The 22,949-nt window shown below is 48.1% G+C and overlaps 1 protein-coding gene across 3 annotated transcripts in view; it reads right to left on the bottom strand.

The window, feature by feature from the left end:
* The window catches only part of SLC66A2 (solute carrier family 66 member 2), a 57,869-nt gene that overhangs the window by 6,504 nt on the left and 28,416 nt on the right, over positions 1–22,949 (bottom strand). For 2 of the 3 annotated variants that reach the window (XM_031038425.2, XM_031038427.2), the window contains one exon: positions 4,646–4,862. In XM_031038425.2, coding sequence (XP_030894285.2) covers positions 4,646–4,862 — 217 coding nt within the window. Of the gene's footprint in view, positions 1–4,474; positions 4,546–4,645; positions 4,863–22,949 lie in introns of all 3 variants that reach the window. The other variant, XM_031038428.2, reaches the window with a different exon arrangement.

Genomic DNA, 22,949 nt, shown 5'->3' with positions numbered 1-22,949 from the left:
ATTTTAATCCAGGCTCCTATTACCTCATTCTTGGCTCCTGCATTTTTCCTCCCAAACTATTCCTAAAATTCCTCTCACCTCATCCTTGCCCTGTCCAGCAGTCCAGAAAGCCTCTTCCCAGTTGGTGCCCAAGAGGTGATGGCTAGACTTCCTTGCCTGCCCAGCTTCTTCCAGAGCCCAACTCAGGCATGCCAACTCCTATGGCCTCCCCAGCCCTCCCCTCACTCCCACCCCCCAGCCTAGACCCAGACCTTCCCCTTTCCACCTTTCAAAAGCTCTCCTGTAATTCCAAATCCATCCAAAACACATCCCAAAGGAGTAGGTTTTTGTGACCTTGGGTTAGACAGTGGTTTCTTGGGTATGACAACAAAAGCATAAGCAACACCCACCCACCAACCCACAAATACATTAGACTTCAGCAAATTTAAAATCTTTTGTGCTGAAAACGAAAGTGAAAAGACAACCCACCAGATGGGAGAAAAAAACTGAAAATCATATGCCTGATAAGGTTCTAGTATCCACTGCATATAAGGAACTCTACAACTCAGTAATAAAAAGACAAACAACCACATTTAAAAATGGGCAGAGGACTGGCCAAAGAAGATACACAGATGGCCAAAAAGCACATGACAAGATGCTCAACATCATTAGTCATCAGGGAAATGCAAATCAAAACCACACTGAGATCCCAGGTGACACCCACTAGGATGGCTAGAATCAAAAGGCCACATAGTAACAAGTGTTGGTGAAGATGCGTAAGGATCAGAACCCTCACACGCCACTGTAGACACAGCATGGCAGCTCCTCAAATAATTAAACACAGATCTACCATCTGACTCAACAATTCCACTGCTGGTCTATTCCAAGAGAAATGAAAACAAATGTCCACAAAGAAACTTGTACATGAATTTCAAAGCAGCATTATTTGTAATAGCCAAAAAGATGTTGAACAACCCAAATGTCCACTGACTGAAGAACAAATTTGGTATATCCATACAATGAAATATTATGGTCCAGCCTCAGGAGTGGAGCACGGATATGTTGTACATGGAGGAGCCTGGGAATGCTGTCAGGTTTTACATGACTCCATTTATGTGAAGTGTCCTTAGAGACAGCAGATCAGTGGCTGCCGAGGGCAGGAGGTGAAGGAGGTCGGGAGCGAATGAGGAGTGATTACCAGCAGGTACAAGGTTCCTTTTTGGGGTGATGAAAATGTTCTAACATTAGACAGTGGTGGTGGTTGCACAACTCTGTGGATAGACTAAAATCCCTCCAACTGTATACTTGAAATGGGTAATGGAACCCCTCTAGCTCCCATGCCTTCTCCAGGTGCACCCATCTCCCCAAATCTGCACGTCTTCACCACCTGAAGCTCTCTGAAGAGATCATCTGAATTACCACATAGATGTTTCTTATAAATCATTATATTGCAATTTATATATCAAATTTTGCTGATCCATTCATCCATCAATGGACACTTGAGTTGCTCCCACATTTTAGCTGTTGTGAATAGTGCAGCTAGAATGTGTGCGTACAAGTATCTCAGGACCCTGCTTTCAACCCTTCCAGGCAGATACCCATAAGTAGAACTGCTGGATCATATGGTGATTCTATTTTTTATTTTTTAAGGAACCTCCATACTGTTTTCCACAGGGGCTGCACCGGTGTGCACTCCCACCAACAGTGTGTGAAGGTGCCTCTTTCTCCACACCCTCGCCAACACTTGCTGGTTTTCTTTTTCTGAGAGCAGCCGTCCTACTCAGTATGAGGTGGGACCTCAGTGTAGTTTGATTTGCATTTCCCTGATGATTAGGGAAGCCGAGCATCTTTTCTTGTGTTTATTGGCCACTTATACATCTGCCTTGGAAAAATATTTTTCCAGTCTTTTGTTCATTTTTAATTGGGTTGTTTGTTTTTTTGTCATTGAGTTTTAGAAGCCCTTTCTACAGTCTTTTTTTTTTTTAATTTATTTATTTATTTGACACAGAGAGAGAGCATGAGCAGGGGCAAAGGCAGAGAGAGAGGCAGGCTCCCCGCCGAGCAGGGAGCCTGATGCGGGGTTCCATCCCAGGACCCTGGGATCATAACCCGAGCCGAGCCGAACTACAGTCTTAATATTAATCCCTAATTGGATAGATGATTTGCACATATTTTCTCCCATTCTATAGGTTGCCTTTTTGCTCTGTGGATAGTCTTTTGATGCATAAAACTTTTTGATTTTATAAAGTCTAATTTGCCTTTTTGTTTTTTCCTGTGCCTTTGGTGTCACATCCAAGAAATCACTGCCAAATCCAATGTCATGATGCTTTTCTCCTATGTTTTCTTCTAAGGTTTTAGGTGTCACATTTAAGTCTTTCATCCATTTTGAGTTAATTTTTATATATGGTGCCAGGTAAGGGTCTAACTTCATTCTTTTGCACGCGGATATCCCATTTCCCCAGAACCATTTGTTGAGAAGACTGTCCTTTCTCCACTGAATGGTCTTGGCACTCTTGCTGAAAATCATTTAACCATATATGTAAGGGTTGTTTCTGGGCTCTCTGCTCTATTCCAGTGGTCTATTTGTCTTTATGCCAATAGCACACTGTCTTGATTACTGTACCTTTGCAGTTATTTTTGAAATCTGAAAGTGTGAGTCCTCTAGTATTGTTCTTGAGATTGTTTTGACTTTTTGGGGTCCCTCAATATTCCATATGAATTTTAGGACTGGTTTTTCTATTTCTGCAAAAAAACCAGAAGGATTTTGACAGGGATTCCACTAAATCTGAGATTGCTTTGGGTAGTATTGACATTTTAACAATACTGAGTCTTTCAGTCCATGAACATGGGATGTCTTCCCATTTACTTATGTCTTCAATTTCTTTCACCAGTGTTTTGTAGTTTTCATTGTATAAGTCTTTTACCTCCTTGGTTAATTATTAAGTATGTATGCTTTTCATATTATCATAAATAGAACTGTTTTTGTAATTTCCTGAGTGCCCTGCAACCTGCTCTTGGTCGCATTGGGGGATTAAGCTGTTGTGTCATTTCCTACATTAAGAAGCTTGAATCTTGGGGTGCCTGGGGTGGCTTAGTCGGTTGAGCATCCAACTCTTGATTTAGGTTCAGGTCATATTCTCAGAGTCGTGGGATTGAGCCCCGTGTCAGGCTCTGTGCTCAGTGGGGCATCTGCTTGAGATTCTCTCTCTCCTTCTCCCTCTGCCCCTCCCCTCCTACTCTCTCTCTAAATAAATAAATAAATCTTAAAAAAAAGAAGCAGCAGCTTGAATCTCTGCCTTCTAGAGATGTCTGTGAACTCAGCTTCCTGTCCATGGATCATAGCCTCCAGCCATAGGCAGCAGCAGCCTCTACTCTGGCCTGCCTCTGACCCATTGATAGTCCTTTCCCATCACAAAAGCTTGGACTTGGAAAATTGAGACCATGTGGGACTCAACTGCCAGGTTTTCCCCTGTATGCTGGATATACTAAGAGCTGCCTACAGGATCTAACCAGTAAACAGTGACAGCCCAGGTGCAGCCAAACACACAGGTGGGCTTGGAAGCAGCAGGTACCGGAGCAATGTGAGCCCACTGTGAGCATGCTGTGGCCACAAATCATGTGGTTAGCCTCAGTGAGTCTGCAGGTGCCAAGGGTCCCCAAGGAGGGGATACCCTGCCCAGCCACTGGACAGGCCTCCCACAGCACATTCAGATCTGAAGGTGCACACTAGTCTTCTTCTGTCATGCTTCACTTGAATAGACCCATCCAGGGAGAATTGGGTAAGGAAGGGGCTATAAGCTGTATCACAGGAGGGACGGCCAGTGGACCTGAGGGGGATCAGCACAGAGAAGAGGCCCCCAGGGAGGTGGGGTCATGATGCTGCCTTCACACACACAGGACCATCCTGGGAGGGGCTGAGGGTCTGCATGGATCTCAGGGAAGAAGGCATGAGAGGTTCAGCTACTACCATGGAGCCTTTAACAGAGCCCTGCGCAGGTGTACTCACACCTGGGGAGGAAGCTCCCCATCACAGGAAGCAAGCAAGTGCTAGAGGAACACCTGGCAGGAATGACAAAGATTCTGAGCAATCCCACCCAAGGGGACCCCTGGAATTCCAGTGGACACCCTGTTCCAATGCCACAGGTGACTCTCACGGGGCCAGGACGGGACGTGGAGGGCTCCACCCAAGGCCTTTGAGACCCGTTCCATACTGGCCTCCTATGACTTGGAGGACATCTGAAGACATGGGTGGCAACAGCACATTAGCTCTGCTGTGACACACAGCTACCACCCAGAGGTAATCCCATGACATAGCCTCTACCACTGCTCGCCAGGGCCACCTCTGCACACGTCTACGCTCTGCGGGCAGAGCCTTCTCCCTTCTTATCCCCTCTCCTATGCTCGGCACATCCCTCCCACTACGATGCTTCAGGTTCGTCCTGAAAGACCCCATACCGTGTATCTGCTTCACAAGACGGTCTCAGCATCCCCTTACCTGTTCCATGCTAACACATCTGCTCATGCATCAACACATCTGCTCTTTCCCTGGCAGTTCTGCAAATATAACTGAAAATACAGCAGCCAGGTTTGTACACATTTGATTTTTACCAAACACGTGGGCACACTGGTACCAACAGGTATGGGGAGAGCAACACGTGCTGCCTACCTCATCCCCTCAGTGGACTGGTGGAGGTAGTTGCGGTAGAGCTGGGGGACACCCAGCGTGGCCTCGGTCAGCACAGCCAGGAAGCCCAGGGTCTCCACAAACAGGACTGAGTCGATGGACAGGTATGTGACGTAGCCCGCCACGCCCGTGAAGGCCAGGACACACTGCACGTAGTCCCCAAAGCTGCTCCAGTGCCAGAAGTGGTGAGGGTCAAAGTCTAGGGCGAGAGGGAGAGAGAAATGTAAACTAGGCATACAGGTCAAGGTCATCATGAGGAGAGAGGATGTGAACTGAGGTGAGGGTCAGCATGAGGAGAGATGAAAACTGAGTTAGAAAGTCAAGGTCGGGGGCGCCTGGGTGGCTCAGTCGGTTGAGCGACTGCCTTCGGCTCAGGTCATGATCCTGGAGTCCCGGGATCGAGTCCCGCATCGGGCTCCCTGCTCGGCGGGGAGTCTGCTTCTCCCTCTCCTGCTCCCCACTCTTGTGCTCTTTCTCTCTCTCACTCTCTCTCAAATAAATAAATAAAATCTTTTAAAAAAAAAAAATTAAAAAAATAAAAAAAAAAAAGAAAGTCAAGGTCGGGGGGCGCCTGAGTGGCTCAGTCGTTAAGCGTCTGCCTTCGGCTCAGGTCATGATCCCAGGGTCCTGGGATCGAGCCCCGCATCAGGCTCCCTGCTCTGTGGAAGACTGCTTCTCCCTCTCCACTCCCCCTGCTTGTGTTCCCTCTCTCGCTGTCTCTTTCTGACAAATAAATAAATAAAATCTTTAAAAAAAAAAGAAAGTCAAGGTCGGTGTGAGGAGAGAAGGTGAACTGAGTGAGGAGGTCAAGGTCAGCATGAGGAGAGAAGGTGAACTGAGTGAGGAGGTCAAGGTCAGCATGAGGAGAGAAGGTGAACTGAGTGAGGAGGTCAAGGTCAATATGCAGAAGATAGATATGGGCTGTGGGGCTCCATATGCTCTTGACAAAGGCACTTGTGAGGGAACCTTGATACAGATATGGATTCAATGTAGAGATGCTAAAATCATTAAATCCACTATGATACAGTGCAGGGATTGTACTGGAGCCTCTGAAATCTCTTTTCTGGGTAGAATCCTCACTCCTTCCCTCCACAACTGCATTAGTTAACCACGTGTCTCCATTTCTTTGGATATAAAAGAGGAATAACATAACCTACCTCCTACGGTTGTTGTAATAGTTACACAAGTTAATCTTATGAACCCTATAAAGTGCCCAGCCCATAATAAGGTATGTACTTATCATCACTACACACTTTGTTGATGGAACGTTATCGTTTGCTCGACAGATGTGTCCTGTGGAAACCAAACTCTAAGCACTCACAAATCAGCAAACTATATGAAGTTCCCGGGCTTTGGCAGATAAACAAGGGAGGTCCTGGGGACAGAAGTGGCTTCAGGGAAGGTCAGGAAAATGGGGACAAATACAGAGAGAACATGAGGGGGCATGATATGGCCCTTAGACTGGCAGGGTCTGGAGCCGGGGCACCCCGCCAGGGCTGCAGGCATGGGCAAGGGTGTGGGGTGGGGGGCTGGCCATCCAGGGGCCGGGAAGTACCCTAAGGGGAATATTCAACCTGCACACATGTGCCTGTCCTCCCAGCCCTGGGCCCTCCCTTCTAGCTCCACTCCCTCACTCCATATGAGAACACAGCCCAAAGTCTGAGCCAGAAAGGGGGAATGCAGGCAGGAGGGCCAGAGGAGGGATGAACACATTCTGCAGGCATGACTTCATGAACAAACCCCAGCTGCAACACGGTGGTGGCCTGAGTGTGCAGGGGAGCCCGGCACACAGAGCTGGGGGCAAACACTGAGGTATTCCTCACAGAGAACACAGAATCATGAGAGGATACAGCAAGGGAACGAATCCCAGACCTGGCTGAAGTTCCTACCTCTGTGCCTGAGGAGGGGAGAGAACTTGGGCCAGGACAGGGATGAGCTGAGGATACCAGGTGAGGGTCCAGGGGGCCTTAGGAAACACGGCCCAAGGTCAATCTGTCGGAAGCCTTTCTATTTTAGGTTCTCAAGGAGCAAGTCAATTAACAAATGACTAAAAGAAAACCCTTACCAAAAGTTTCTGAGAAAAGACTGAGGCTAAACCCTTAGCTTAGCATATACAAAAATTAATTCAAAATGGATCAAAGACCTAAACATGAGAGATAAAACTCTTAGGAGAAAATACAGAGGGAAAAAGCTTCAGGATGTTGGATTTGTCAATGGTTTCTTAGATGTGACAACAAAAGCAAGGCAACAAAAGGAAAAAGAGATAAATTGGATGACATCAAAATTTTAAACTTCTGTGTTCCTAGGGAAAAAAAGCTCTTTGACATTATTGGTCTTGGCAACAATTTTTTGGATATGACACCAAAAGTGCAAGCAACCAAAGCAAAAATAAATGACTGGAATTACATCAAACTGAAAGGCATCTGCACAGCAAAAACAACCAGCAAAATGAAAAGGAGACTTACGGAGTGGGAGAAAATATTTGCAAACTGTCACTCTTACTACAGGTTTATATCCAAAATATATATGAAATTCATACAACTCAAAGGCAAAAAAAGCCAATCGAATTAAAAAATGGTCACAGGACTAGATTAGGTCTTTTTCCAAAGCAGACATACAAACGGCCAACAGACACATGAGAAGATGCTCAACATCACTCATCATCAGGGAAATGCAGATCAAAACCACAATGAGATGTCACCTCACACCTGTCAGAATGGCTAAACTCAAGAGGACAAGAAACAGCAAGTGTTGACGAGGACGTGGAGAAAGAGAACCTTGAGCGCTGTTGGTGGGAATGCAAACGGGTGCAGCCATTATGGAAAACAGCATGGAGGTTCCTCAAAAAATTAAAAATAGAGCTACCACATGATCTAGCAATTCCACTTCTGGAATATAGCCAAAGGAAATGAAATCACTATCTTGAAGTGGTATCTGCACCCCATGCTCACTGCAGCATTACTCACAATAGCCAAGACATGGAAACAGCCTAAGTGACCATCGAGAGACGGATGGATAAAGAAAACGTGCTGTATATAACACAATGTTCAGCCATTAAAAAGGGGGGTGGGGACAGAAATCGTGCCTTTTATGCCAATACAGATGGATCTTGAGGACGTTATGCTAAGTAAAATCAGTCAGAGAAGGACAAGTACTGTATGTTCTCACTTCTATGTGGAATCCAAAATGACAAACTTACAGAAACAAGAGTAGAATGGTGGTTGCCAGGACTGGGGGTGGGGGAGGTGTCGGGCACCAACTTCCAGCCGTATGATGAATAAGTTCTGGGATCTAATGTACAGAATGGGAACTATAATTAACAGTACTGTGTTATACACTTGGAAGTGGCTGGGGCACCTGGCTGGCTCAGTTCATGGAGCGTGCGGCTCTTGATCTTGGGCTTGTGAGTTCAGGCCCCACTTTGGGTACAGAGTTTACTTTAAAAAAAAAAAAAGAAAGGTGTAAAGAGAGTAGATCTTAAATGTTAAAAAAAAAAAAAAAGTAAGGGGTGCCTGGGTGGCTCAGTCGTTGGGCATCTGCCTCTGGCTCAGGTCATGATCCCGGGGTCCTGGGATCAAGCCCCGCATCGGGTTCCCTGCTCTGTAGGAAGCCTGCTTCTCCCTCTCCCACTCCCCCTGCTTGTGTTCCCTCTCTCGCTGTGTCTCTCTGTCAAATAAATAAATAAAATCTTAGAAAAAAATTTTAAAAAGGGGCACCTGAGTGGCTCAGTCGGTTAAGTGGCTGCCTTCGGCTCAGGTCATGATCCCAGGGTGCTGGGATCGAGCCCCACATCGGGCTCCCAGCTCTGCAGGAAGCCTGCTTCTCCCTCTCCCACTCCCCCTGCTTGTGTTCCCTCTCTCGCTGTCTCTCTGTCAAATAAATAAATAGAATCTTTTAAAAAAAGAAAAAAGAAAAAAATAAAAAATAAAGTACGTGAGGGGGCAGAAGTGTTAATTAATCTTACTGTGCACTTATTTCTCAATATATGTGTATTAAATCATCACACTGTACATCTTAAATGGTTATATGTCAATAATATCTCAATAAAGCTGAAAAAATTAAATTTTTAAAAAACCTCTGTGTTTGAAAGGACTCATCAAGAGAGTGAAAGGCAACCCAGGGAATGGGAGAGAATCACATATCTAATAAGGAACTTGCATGTAGAATATATAAAGAATGCTTACAACTCAAAAAACAAACAAAGAAACCCCATGTTTAAAGGGGGCAAAGGAGCTGAACAGACATCTCTCCAGGGAGGACATATAGATAGATGGTCAATAAGCACATGAAGAGATACTCAATGTTGTTAATCATTACAGAAGTGCAAATCAAAACCACAATGAGCTACAACTTCACAACCATTAGGATGGCCGCTATTAAACAGAAATTGGCGTTGGCGAAGACGTGGAGAAACTGGGCCCTCATCACTGCTGGTGGGAGCACAGAATGTCTGCGGCCACTGTGGAAACAACAGAGAGTGTCCTCGCAAAATTAAACACAGAACTACTGTGTGACCCAGGATTCTCCTTCTGGGTATGCGCCCAAGGAACTGAAAAGCAGGGACTCAATCAGACATCCGTGCGACCATGTTCACAGCGACAGTATTCACAATAGCTGAAACACGGAAGCAATTCACTGTCCATCAACAGGTGAATAGACAAGCAAAAGGTGGTCTATACATACGACAGTATTATTCAACCTTAAAATGGAAGCAAATTCTGCAATATGCTAAAACACGATGAACTTTGAGGGCATTACGCTGAGTGAAATAAGCCAATTACAAAAAAGAAGGGAAAACGGAGTCCCCACGCCACCCAGGGTGGCAATTCTAATCCAGAGCAAAGGAAGCAAAAGGAACAATTCATCACCGTCACCACTGCTGCTGAAAAGGTGAGGCATCCTTCCACTCTGGTAAAGTCCAGGCTGTAGGGGAAGAAGATCCCAAATGAGAGGGGTATTTACAGGTAAGCAGCCAAGAGAGGTGAGGGACATACAAAGGCCAGGAAAATGAAAACTGAGCTGCCACTCCCTTTCCAGTCCAGATGGAGCCACAGAGACCAGATTTACTCTCCCAAACAACTGAAAAATGGACAAAATATACATCTACAAAACACTGGACATGAGGCAGTAAAGGACAGTGACCTCTGGCAGATGGGAAACAGGTGAAGTGAGCCCCAAATGCCCCAGGTTAGGCCTGGAGCGACTTTCCAGGGAACCCAGGCCGAGGCCACAGAAACCCACAGTGCGGGAGACAACAGAGCGTCTGGGAAACAAGGCAGCTGGAGTTGATGGGAAAAAGCACCACCAAAGCAGGACTGCACAGAGAACGCTGTAGGTCTGCACAGGGTCCTCCTCAAGCACTCAGCTGAGCACTGATCACAAGACCAGGGAAAGAACCACCCAAGAGGGTAAGTATTCACAGTGCCCAGCATCTACAAAGGGCCAAGACTAGTGCCTCCCTATCAGCCAGAGCAGGAAACCTCAAAATTGACAGGGCTTTGGGTAGAACATGCACGGTGACCTTGCTTCAGTGTGAGGAGTAACTAGTCCAGACCGAGCAATGCTCTAGTCCCACCTAACTAATCTGAAAAGCAAGATCTACAAAGATCAAAGTGTTTCCAAGTTACTCAACTGCATCCCCAGAACAAAGCTCACGAATATTTATAGAAACTTAAAAATATTCAGCAGCCAACAAGGTAAAGCGCATAATGTCTGACATCCAATCACAAATGACCAGGCATGCAAAGAAAAGGAAAGTGTGACCTATAATGAAGAGACAGATCAGCCAACTGAAAAAAAAAAACTCACAGCTGATATCAATGTTGAAATTAACTGACAAGGGTATCAAAACAATTATTATAAGTATATTCCATATGTTCAAAAGGTTAAGTAGAGACACAGAAAATTATATATTATATATATTATTTAACACCTACCCCCTCCCTCCCAGGGGCACCTTGGTGGTTCAGTTGTTAAGCGTCTGCCTTTGGCTCAGGTCATGATCCCGGGGTCCTGGGATCGAGCCCCGCATCGGGCTCCCTGCTCAGCAGGGAGCCTGCTTCTCCCTCTCCCACTCCCCCTGCTTGTGTTCCCTCTCTCGCTGTCTGTCAAATAAATAAATAAAATCTTTAAAAAAAAAAAAAGACCTACCCCCCCGCCAAAAAAAACCCATCTGGGGATAAAAATTACAACACCTGAGATGAAATATATATGGATGGGATTAACATCAGATTAGACAAAGAAGAAAAGACTAGGAAACCTGAAGACAAAGGAAGAGAAGCTGCAAGATACGGTAGAAAAGAATTTTTTTAATCAACAGAGCATTAGTAAGCTGTGGGACAACTTCAAAGGGCACATATGTGTGGTTTGGAGTCCCTGAATTTTGGGGTGGGGGAGGGCAGAAAAAAAGGGCCAAGATTGTTGAAGAAAAGAAGGGCCAAAATTTTCCGAAGTTTTACAAAAACTTTAAGTCATAAATGTAAGAAGCACAATGGACCCCAAGCACAAGAAACATGAAGAAAACCGTATCAGGGCACATCATAATCACACTTCTCAAAACTAGTAATAAAAAGAAAATGAGGAGCGCCTGGGTGGCTCAGTCATTAAGTGTCTGCCTTCAGCTCAGGTCGTGATCCCAGGGTCCTGGGATCGAGCCCCGCATCAGGCTACCTGCTCAGCGGGAAGCCTGCTTCTCCCTCTCCCACTTCCCCTGCTCGTGTTACCTCTCTCGCTGTGTCTCTCTCTGTCAAATAAATAAATAAAATCTTAAAAAAAAAAAGAAAATGAGAAAGGCGGCAAGAAAAAAAGAGAGATTATGTGCAGAGGAACAAAGAGCAGTGACGTCAGGCTGCTCACCAAGGGCAGCCCAGGCAGCATGGGAGCAGTATCTCGAACGGACCGGAAGAAAACCCGTCAGCTTAGAATTTACACCTCGTGAAAGTATCTTCCAACATGAAGGTGGGTGATAAAGACTTTTTTTACATTTCAAAGCTTAAAAAATCCATCACCAGAGACTCGTGCTGCCAGAAATGTTAAAGGAAGTCCTTCAGGAACCAGATGGAAATACGGATCTAACATCTTTGGCTAAGATATGGTAACTAGGTGGGAAAATGTATACGATTTTTTTCTTATAATTTAAATCTCTTTAATAAGTGACTGTCAGACCAAAATAAGAACAAAACAGTAGGCGTTCAGCATATGCAGAGCTGCATGTGCCAAACGATCGATCAATCGCTGAGACAACAGGGGCGAGCGAACCCACCCCTGGCACACACAGGTGGCCGGACGTCCCCTGAGGGCGGACGAGGGGACAGACGACCACTGTAAACCCCACAGCAAATGCCCATGAATGGATACAGAAAAAGAAAAATTAAAATTAGCAAAGAGAAATTAGAAAGTATTTTGAACTGAATGAAACAAAAAAGCAACATACAAGCCAAATGCACCACTGTGGAAAGACTTGCAGCCGCCTGCTTAACCCGCGACGTCTGCGCTAGAAGCAAGCGTGCCGGGCATGAGGGGAAGAACAAGTTAAAGGCAAAGTAAAGGGACACTGGGACGGCTCAGGCAGGGGAGCATCCGACTCTTGGTTTCGGCTTGGGTTGTGATCTCAGGGTCCTGCGATCAAGCCCCGCGTCAGGCTCTGCACTCAGCAGGAACTCTGCTTGAGATTCTCTCTCCCTCTGTCCCTCCCACTCACGCTCTTTCTAAAAAAAAAAAAAAAATCAATCAATCTTTAAACCCAAAGTAAATAGATAAAAGGAAGTAAGAAGGATAACAGAAAACAGAAAAAAAGAGAAAATCAGTGAAACCAAAGCTAGATCAACCATCTCTAGCCAGAATGATTAGGAAAAAAGAGAAGCTGTAAATGACTCAAGATGAAATAGATAAAACAAATAAGCATATATCCATCAAGAAGGTGAATGTGAATTAAAAACTTCCCACAAAGATAACTCCAGGAACAGACAGCTTCACTGGGGAACACTAACAAATATTCGAGGAAGAAATAACAATTCCCCCCAAACTCATCTAGTACATTGAAAAATATGGAGTAATTCCCAACTCATTCCATGAAGCTAGCATTACTCTGACACCAAAACCAAATAAAGGCATTACAAGCAAACTACAGACCAACAGCACGCATGAACACAGATGTAAAAACTCCGAACACGCTGCAGCAAATAAAATCCCACAACATATAAACGGGTTAGTACATCATAACCAAGCAGGGTTTATCCCAGGAGCGCAACGCTGTGTTAACGTCCATAAATCGATCAATGTAATGCACTCTATCATATTAAACTAAAAAAGAAAAACATATGGTCATCTCAATAGATGAAGAAAAAGCATTTGACAAAATTCAACATGCAGTCCCGATTAACAGCTGAAGAATAAAAGGCAACTTCCCCAACCTGAGGAAAAAAGATAACAAAAAACCCTGCGGCTAACACCATGCTCATGGTGATGCACTCAATGCTCTTCCCTGGGCTCAAGGACACGGCAAGTGTGCTTGCCGCCTTCTGCTCAACACCACACCAGACGTTCATCATGGCAACTAAGCAAGAGAAAAGAATGAAAGACATCCTGTCTGGGAAGGAAGAAGGAGAGCTATCTCTGTCTGCAGGTGACACGCATCACGATCGTATTTATAAAATACTGAAGGAATCCACTAAAACCCATTAGTTCAGCAAGGTTACAGACTGTAAGATCAATATACAAAAATCAGTTGCATTTTTACATACTAGCAATGACCAATCAGAAAGTGAAATCAAAAGGCAACACCATGTAGAATACCATCACAGAGTAGGAAACACTTAGGGATAAATCTGACAACGTGCAAGACCAGCACACAGGGAAACTGAGGAAGACACACATGGTGCTCATGTGCCTGAAGTCTCGACGGTTTGTGTAGGAGTTCCCAGACCACCCCCGGGTCTGATGATTTTTCTAGAAGGACTTAATTCCTCCAGCAACAAATTACTGACAACATGTGACATGTTCTCAACCAAGGAAGCTCATTAGAGACTCAAAGCCCAGAGTTTTTATTGGGACCAGGTCACGCAGACACTCTGCCTGGCACGTATCAAAATTCCAGACTTCCAGAAAGGAAGCAGGTGTCCAGCACCTACCACGTCATACCCACAGTCTAGGTACAGAGAGCCACTTTCCCCGTTACAGGAAGGAGGCAAGTCTCCTAAAAATCCCAGATGCCAGCCCGGGGCCAACTTTGCAAGTGGGGCTTTCTGAGCACCACAGTTACAAGGCTGCTGTGTGAACACTTTCTGAGTAATTATGAAGATGTCGATTTTCCCCAAATCAATCTAAGATTCAAGATGATCCCAATCAAAATCCTAGCATGTTTTTTGTAGAAACTGACAGGCTGATTCTAAAATTCATATAGAAATGCACAGAATCTAGAACAAAGTAGGAAGACTGACACAACCTGATTCCAAGACTTATTACCAAGCTACAGTCACCATGACAGTGTGGGGCTAGCCCAGGGATGGAGAAATCAAGGCAACAGAACAGAGTCCGTCCCCCACCCCCGCCAGATGCTGATCTTTGATAAGCACACAAAGGCAATTTAGTGGAGAAAAGACAACCTTTGGACAACCCTATGCAAAAACAAAGTTGTATCCATACCTCACATCATCAACAAAAAGCAACTCAAAATGGATCACAGATCTAAACGTAAAACATAAAAACTACAGTTATACAAAGATTTCTGATATGACATCAAAAGCATAACACATAAAAGAACAAATCGATAAAGTGGACTTCATAAAAATTAAAAACTCTGCTTGTCAAAAGATAATTTTAAGGGAATAAAAAGACAAACCACAAACAGGGAGAAAATATTGCCAATCACACACCTGATATACAACCTATATCCAAAATGTTAAAAAACAAACCCTCAAAACTCAGTAAGAAAAATGTTCAAACTGCCAGATTTGGACACTGCACCAATGAAGATACACAGAGGACAGATGGGCACAGGAGAAGGTGCTCAACATCATCACTAGTGAGATGAACACCACATACCTCAAATGACTACAAACAAAGAAATGTCAGACACGGTGTGGAGGAGGGTGCGGAACCAGGAACCCGCACGCGGCCGGGGGATGCGCTGTGGAACGGCACTCGGAGAGACAGCAGACGCTGAGGAAGTCGAACACACTTACCATCGGATCCAGGCAGTCCACTCCTACGTATACACTCGGGAAAAGAAAGCATACGTTCTTATGAAGACCTGCACACAAACGTTCAGAGCAGCTTTATCTGTACCAGCCCCGAACTGGAAACGACCCGAATGTCCATCCACCAGCAAACAAGCAAAAACTGTGGTACAGCTGTGTGATGCAATACCACCCCACACCAACACGGAATGGACCACTGATTCATGCTACAACTCGGACACATCAAAACGATTCTGCTGCGTGGAAGAAGCAGACGAAACAGAGGACACACTGTACGATTCCGTTTGCGCCAAAGTCTAGTAAATGCAAATGGACGTGCAGATGGAAAGCGGATTAGTGGGTGCCTGCTGGGGGAGGCAGGTTGGGGTGGCAGAGGGAACCCGTGGAGGTGACAGGCATGTTCGGGGTCTCAGGTTTCACGGGGGGAGGTTTCACGGTGCACACATCAAAACTTATCTAAACCGCACACTTTAACACGTGCTCGCGGCGTGATGATTCTGTCTCAATAACGTTGTGCGGCCCGAAGGGACCAGGGAGTGACGGAGCCACACAGTGGGGAGAAGGGCCCCCCAGTGCTCGGGAGCCACCTCGGGCACCGTCCACACCACCAGACTGCAGGTTCCCGAGCTGTGTCTGGGGTCGACTACACAGGATGGCAGTTGTACCTGAAGCTTCCCCAAAAGCAGACAAGAGCCCCCTCCCAGCTGAGAACCAGGTTCCGGGGCCTGACCCCCTCGGGTGGCTGGAGGGATGTGCCTCCCCCTGCAGCGGAGCCTGTGGGCGCTCTGTCTGGGTTGGCCATCACCCCCACACACCCCACACGCACCCCATCACGTGAGCTTCCCCACTCTCCTGGTCCGGCCTCCGGAGCTGCCGAGCTCCAGGCCTGCCCCAGAGCCCCGTTCCCACCGTGAGGGCACGTTTGCTGCTCTCTCACCACCCCAGGCTCTCAGGAGTCCACACTCCCCAGACCACAGGACAGACACCCATTCCTGTGGGACACAACCCTCGTCAGACCCCCTCGGCTCACACGTTCCTTGTCCTCCCGCGTACTGGGGACCCCATCTTTCCTGTGGGGAGATGCTACTTCCGTTTCCTGAGTCTCTGGAGTTATTGGGGGGAGCTCCATGGCCGAACTCACGTCCCCTTTGATAAGGCGGGAGGTCCTCCAAGCGACACAGACCTCTGCGGGGTCCGGGGCGGGGCACAACACTGTGAAAAGCGTGTCCACAGACCACGCCAACAGGGACACCTGAGCAGAAGCCACATGTGGCCCCTGGCCCCGAGGACACCACCACCTGTGACACCGTGCCCACCACCAAACTCCCTGTGCCTGCCTAGCACCCTTCTTCCTATTCTTTCCCGACAAGAAATTCTGGAGGGGAGGCCTCCACTCGTAACTGCCCGTGTCCTTTCCCGGTGCAGGAAGTGACTGTCCCACATGGAGAAGCAGAGAAGCGTTCGCTCCCGGGGTCCGCAGGGGCACATGGACAGAGGGACCCTACGGGACAATCCTCACCAGTGACAAGTCTCTGCAAACAGCACCTGGGCTGTACATCAGCGCAGAACACCAAATACTACGGATTCATCCTGGATTCTCCCAAGAATGGATGTTTTTAACCAGGAAAACATCAACACATTAGTGACCTAGCAGTCTCCTGTTGGTAAATTAAGGCTGGATTTCCATAAAGTCCCAATTCTAAACAGAACTGCAGCTCTGAAGGTTTTCACAGAGTTCAGCCCATCCTCAGCTCCTCTGAGTCCAACTTTCCCAGATTTATACCCCCCCCAACAGGATTGCTTTACTTTGCCTGGGGGAGGTCACCACCTAAAGGGAAGAAAGGATCTAACTTCCGTCCATGACAGAAGCAACCCAAGGACAGTATTTTACCCAAGAATATATGACAAATATTCTTTTGAATGTCATTGAAAAAACAAACAGATCAAGCCTGGAAGAATCCTAAAAATTGCACAAAGGGAAGCGGTGATGAGGAGAGCAGGGTGATGAGGACTGCACCCCGCAAACCTGTGCAGTCTGCCTCAAAACCCAGCATTCCCTGCACAGTGCGCACACTCCAACCTGACCTCCCCACCACCTGCAGGACAAGCCTGCCCAGCCCAAGGCCAGGACCAGCTTCTCATCACAGCCTCGTGCCCTGCAAACCCACAAACTGCACAGTGGTAAGGAGCTGCCCCACGTGGGCCACGATCGTGGGCACAGGACACAGCCCCGCAGTGCCAAGCCAAAAGTCAGGCTGCCACAGCGTCAGCCCCTCCTGGGCTGAAGCTCAGCAAAGTGCAAAGAAGTGGGCATGCACCAGCGTGCCAAGCTCTGGAGCTCACAGGCCCCTGGGCCCAGCTCCCCAATGAGGGACTGAGGTCAGACCCTCCAGGTCCCCTCCTCCACTGCCTCTGCCTTCTGCACTCCAGAAGTCAAGCAACCCCCCCACCCCTGGGGACATGTCCTCAGCACCTCCTCAATGTGATGGCCAGAATCAGGGGACCCCAGAGAGTAGCCCGTTAGGGGTCCCACGGACTTGGTTGGTCTCCACCACCTGACTCCTCCCCACACCAAGCCAGTCCTGAGGCAGTTATCCTGAGGCCACTGCAGGGAAAAAGACACACGTCCAGGTCCCTCTCCTAACACAGCAGTGCCGAGAGAAACTAAACACTAACTTTTAATAATCCACAAAATAAGCATCATTTAGAATTCCTGAGACAGTTGAAGAAGCAATATTCCTTTTGAATATATATGATTTACAATAAAATGACAACCCGATTAAAAAATAGGCAAGGAACCTGAACAGACACTTTTCCAAAGACACACAAATGACCAAGAAGCACATGAAAAGATGCTCAACATCACCAGTCATTAGGGAAATGCAAATCACAACCACACTGAGATCCCACTTCGCAGCTACTATTATGGTGAGCAAAAAGACAATAAAAAGTTGGGTGAGGATGTGGAGAAATTGGAAACTGGATGTGCAGCTGGTAGGGATGCAGAATGGTGCACTCTGGAAAACAGTCTGGAGTGCCTCAATGTTTACGTGGAGTTACTATACGACCAGCGATCCCACTCCCACATATGTCCCTAAAGAACTGAAAACATATGTCGTATAAATACTTGTACATGAATATTCACAGCTATATTATTCATGAAGGTAGAAACATTCCAAATGTCCATCGATGGATGAAGGGATAAGCAAAACGTGGTATATCCGTATCATGGAGGATCATGTGGCCTTGGAAAGGAATAAGGCATTGACGGCCACTACGGCACAGATAAATCTGGAAAACACTATGCTGAGTGGAAGAAGCCACATACTGATTACTCCCTTATGGAAATGTCCAGAATAGGCAAAGCCAGAGACAGAACATAGATAAGTCGTTTCCCAGGGTTGGGGTAATGGAGAAACTGGGAGGTATAGGGTTTCTTTTTGGGGAGATGGAAATGTTCTGTAATTAAACATTTTTTAATGTAAATAATCTCTACACCTAACATGGGGCTTGAACTCATGACCCCAAGAGTCTCATGTTCTTCTAAGCCAGCAAGGTGCCCCAAGAAATAATTGGATAGTGTTCTGTAATTGGATAGTGGTGATGATTATACAACATTGTGAATATACTAAAAACCACTGAACTATATAAGGTGATTAAAATGGTGAATTTGGTGCAAATTTTATCTCAAAAAGATATCAAGGATAAATTTTATGGTATGTGAATTTCATCTCAAAAAACAAATTTAATATGTAATACAACAAAATAGTTTCAATGTATATGATGTTTTACAGAGAGAGATACAGACATAAATACCCACTTTAATAAGTCTACTTTCTAATGATGAAGTTAAAAATGCTTCTCTTAAACTTCAAGTATAAGGTGCTGACATTTCTCTCCTGGGCAATTTAAAATAAATCCAGCAACCCATCCACCCATCATCTGTTCTGATACGCTGCATTAAATTAAGCAGTAGGGAGGGGCGCCTGGGTGGCTCAGTTGGTTAAGCCGCTGCCTTCAGCTCAGGTCATGATTCCAGGGTCCTGGGATCGAGCCCCGCATCGGGCTCCTTGTTCCGCGGGGAGCCTGCTTCTCCCTCTGCCTGCCGCTCCCCCTGCTTGTGATCTCTCTCTCTCTGTGTCAAATAAATAAATAAAATCTTTAAAAAAAAAAAGTATTAAATAAAGCAGTAGGGAAAGAAAAGTGGGAATTATATATGGAAAAATGCCAGCTGAGGATAATACTAGATAAATACAGAAGGCATGAAATAAGATCTGCAGTTTAGTCAGAAAAAGGCCACAGAAGATGCTTAATAAAAAGTACAGGTTTCTGATCTGCGTCAGATAGAAACAAACTTCTTCTATGCTTCTGAGAGATTCCTATGTCAGAAGATTTTTCATTAAATATTTTTAAAATAAACTAGGAGACCAGAGAGTCTGGCTTCCCTCCCAGAAACACTGGCACTATACCCAGGCACGGGGAGGGGACCCCCACTCCTCAGGAGCGCCTGGGTGACACCTGCCCCCCCCCAGGCAGTGCCCCGGAGAGGTGCGGCTGGGTGTATAAGGAGGTGACGCTCCAGGAACAGAAGGGTGAGGACACAGGAGGGATGCCCGAGATTAGCTACAGTGTCAACCGAACTTGCATCTCCTCAGTATTTTCACAACCCGCCCACCAAACTCAGACGTGGTGTGTTTTCTAGACAAGACTTGAAAATGAGGGCACCTGTGTGGCTCAGTCGTTAAGCGTCTGCCTTCGGCTCAGGCCATGATCCCAGAGTCCTGGGATCAAGTCCTGCATCAGGCTCCCTGCTCAGCAGGAAGCCTGCTTCTCCCTCTCCCACTCCCCCTGCTTGTGTTCCTGCTCTCGCTGTGTCTCTCTCTGTCAAATAAATAAAATCTTTTTTAAAAAAAAAAAGACTTGAAAACGAGGCATTTAGTCCTGAACAGATGTTTCCAGCACTGGGGGGAATGACCAGACCCCTCCCGGCCACTTTCAGCTCTTCCTGCTCTTTAATCGCCTCTTAGAGGAGAACGGGCCGCTATGAGCAATCCCTTCAGCTTCCTAATCATTTACATCCCGAAATCCCTACTTGTCAGAAGGCACTGGCTTCCCTGGATTTGAAAACTCCTTCCGTTGCCACCAGCCCCCCAAGACCTCATACTCAGTCCACTGCCTCTTGGATTAAGAAGCGATTTTACCATCTGGGGAATGTGCACAGGGAATCTGCACCAGGAGACTGTCCCCCAGTGGGCAAGAAAGACCCAATTTCTGAGCAGATGGCACTTTTATGCTCCAAAGGGTCTATAAGAGATTTGGTCCTTCTAAGAGGATGCTGAGCAGCCGCATGTGAAAAGAGCAGGGACTTTGAGGGAGTTTATGAGTCAGGAGCAGCACGAACATCATAATGCTGGCTTCAGACGTGAACACACAGCCGCACCCCCAATCGGGCACTCAGCCTGGGAGACGGGGGAACAGAGCCCGAAGGGGCCATGAGGACACTAGGGCACCCCACCTGCAAAACAGGTCTGTACGCTGAGTGGTAAACCTTCTCCTTAACTGTCTAGCCTCACCCCCACCCCACATCCCCCATAAACTACATGCTTCAGCCACTCCAGACCACCTCCCCATCCTCACCCAGGATGAGCCCCCACCACCACCTGTCTCACCACTCCTCTCTTCCCTTCCCCCGACCCCAGCCCTCTCTCTGCCCCCCAATCCCTTCTCTGTCCTCTGGTCCCGTCCCTCTCTGTCCCCCAGCCACCCCATCCCCACCAAGCCCTGTCCCCCAGACCCCCTCTGTCTCCCAGCCCCCTCTCTGTCCCCCAACCCCATCTCTCTGAGGCAGGAGGTCAGGTTAGAGAAGGGTTCTCGGGGACTGACTCTAACCACCATCCATCAAGCATGGCGAAGGCACAGAGCTATTTTCTGAGGGCTCTGGAATCAGGGCCAGTTCTGTCCGACTGAAGGAACAGACCCCTCCAAAGCTCAGATGGTCACGTGGACGATGGAAGCACACTGGTAACCAGAACTGGCCCAGAGTCACCGCAGGAACCTGCCCTGTGAGGTGGCCGCTCCCACCGCTGAGGATCTAAAAGGTAGAAGGAAACCCCTAGGCTCCTTTTTCCTTCTGCTGACTCTTGAACCCATGAGGTTTTCCAAACAGCAAACTCTAGTCCTTTCTACTGTCTTCCTAACCCCTTCCCCACAGGGAAGTCCTGTTCACCTGTGCCCTCTCCTCACCATAGACTCCACAGACCCACAGACATGGCCATGCCCCCAGGGGACAGCGAGGGTCCCCCCGAGCCAGCCCCACGTGAACAGGTGGTCTGGGAAGAAGCTCCTGCTGCTGGGGTCATGGCCAGTCCCTGACAGGCGTTGACCCCATGCCCCTCCATGCCCCATCAGATGGGGTACCCCCTTTCTCAAGGGAGAGAGGGGGCCCCACACACACCATGGTGTCATCTGAGGATCATCACTGACCACCTTCGTTCTAAAGGACAAACAGGCCACGCAGCAGGGCTGACTATGCCTGATGCCCCTTGGGGTGCCGAGACCCAGGACGGCCTCATGCCCACGAGGGCTCTCAATCATCCCACTGGCCGACCAGGGGCTGGGGCCGCGTCTGGTGACCTGCAGCCCCCTTGCCCCACCTCTCTCGGCTGGAGCCCCTCACCTCTCTCCCTGTGTCCAGGAGGCTCATCTGTAGATGCCTCCTTCTTCAGAGAGCTCTTTATGTCAGCACCCAACCCATCAACCCAAATACTGGGGGTACTGAGACAGAGCCACGGGCTGGATGCGAGGCACAAGATCTGAACCCAGACCATCGTGCAGTGCTGCCTCCACAAGTCCAAGGATGAGACACTGCGGCTTGGAGTCCGGTGGACAGCGCCACCACCCCAGCTGTGGGAGCCTCCCTGAGCCTCAGGCTGACAGTGCCCACGTGAAGGTCAACCGTGGGAACAGACCAAGCGCAGCCGACCCAGGCCTCATGGTGAACTGTGGGTTCGCGCCCACACACCTGCCTCTCCGAGCAGACACGCACACGGGCACCCAGCTACCAGGCAGCAGACTGGCCCACCATCCGGGGGGCCCCTGGGCGCTGGGCGGGTGCAGCGCAGGCGGATGTCCCTTACCACAGGGTCCAGAGGGTCCCAGACAAGGATGAGGAGGGCGGTCCGTGCCTGAGCCTCTGCAGGCAAGACGGCCACTGTCCAGGCTGTAAGTCCTCCTGCCTGGGGCCTTCCGGCCTGCCACGTGGGAATTACAGTCCCTCACACTGGACAGGACCCCAAGAACCTCGAATCCCAACTCTTCACTGGCAGATAAGAAAGAGGAGCCGCCCTGATGCTTTTCTTAACAAGGGAAGGCCAGCACTCTCACGCAGATACCCCAAATATACCTGCAGGGAATCTTCAAGCCACGCCCCTGGCTTGGCGCTTCCCAGGTCTCCACTCCCCAAGAGGGGACCGGGTCACACATGAGGAGCAGGCACCCCCAGTGCGCCCCCAGTCACTACCCTCAAAGAGCATGCCCACCTAAAATGGCGCATTTTGTTGCAGATAAACTGTATGTCCATACAGCTGTTTTCTAAAAACAGTCCCAGGGTGCCTGGGGGCGCGCAGTCGGTCAGCTCAGGTCATGATCTCAGGATGGTGGGATCGAGCCCCCTGTATGGGGCTCCACACTCAGCAGGGAGTCTGCTGGAGATTCTCTCTCCCCCTGCCCTTGCACCCGCGCGTTCTCTCAAATAAATAAATCTTTAAAAAAAAAAAAACAGACAGCCCCCATCAATCTCCATGTATTAACTTCTTCATACTCTCAGATCATGAAGTCACATTTCAAAGAGAAAAGGTGTTTGTTGGCAACTGCCATGGAGAGTTCCAGACCAATCTGGGGGAGACGGCAGGACCCCCCCGAGCCCCACCCCCCAGGCAGGGGGAGACAGCAGGACCCCCCCAGCTCTGCCCCAGGGCAGGGGGAGAAAGCAGGACCCCCCCCAGCCCAGCCCCCCCGGGGCGGAGGGAGTCGGCAGGACCCCCCCCCCGAGCCCCCCTCCGGGGCAGGGGGAGACGGCAGGACCCCCCAGC

Source organism: Leptonychotes weddellii, chromosome 13, assembly GCF_054177405.1.
Source record: "Leptonychotes weddellii isolate Sample4059 chromosome 13, ASM5417740v2, whole genome shotgun sequence".
Classification (NCBI taxonomy): Eukaryota; Metazoa; Chordata; class Mammalia; order Carnivora; family Phocidae; genus Leptonychotes; species Leptonychotes weddellii.
This window is presented reverse-complemented; position numbering and strand designations above follow the sequence as displayed.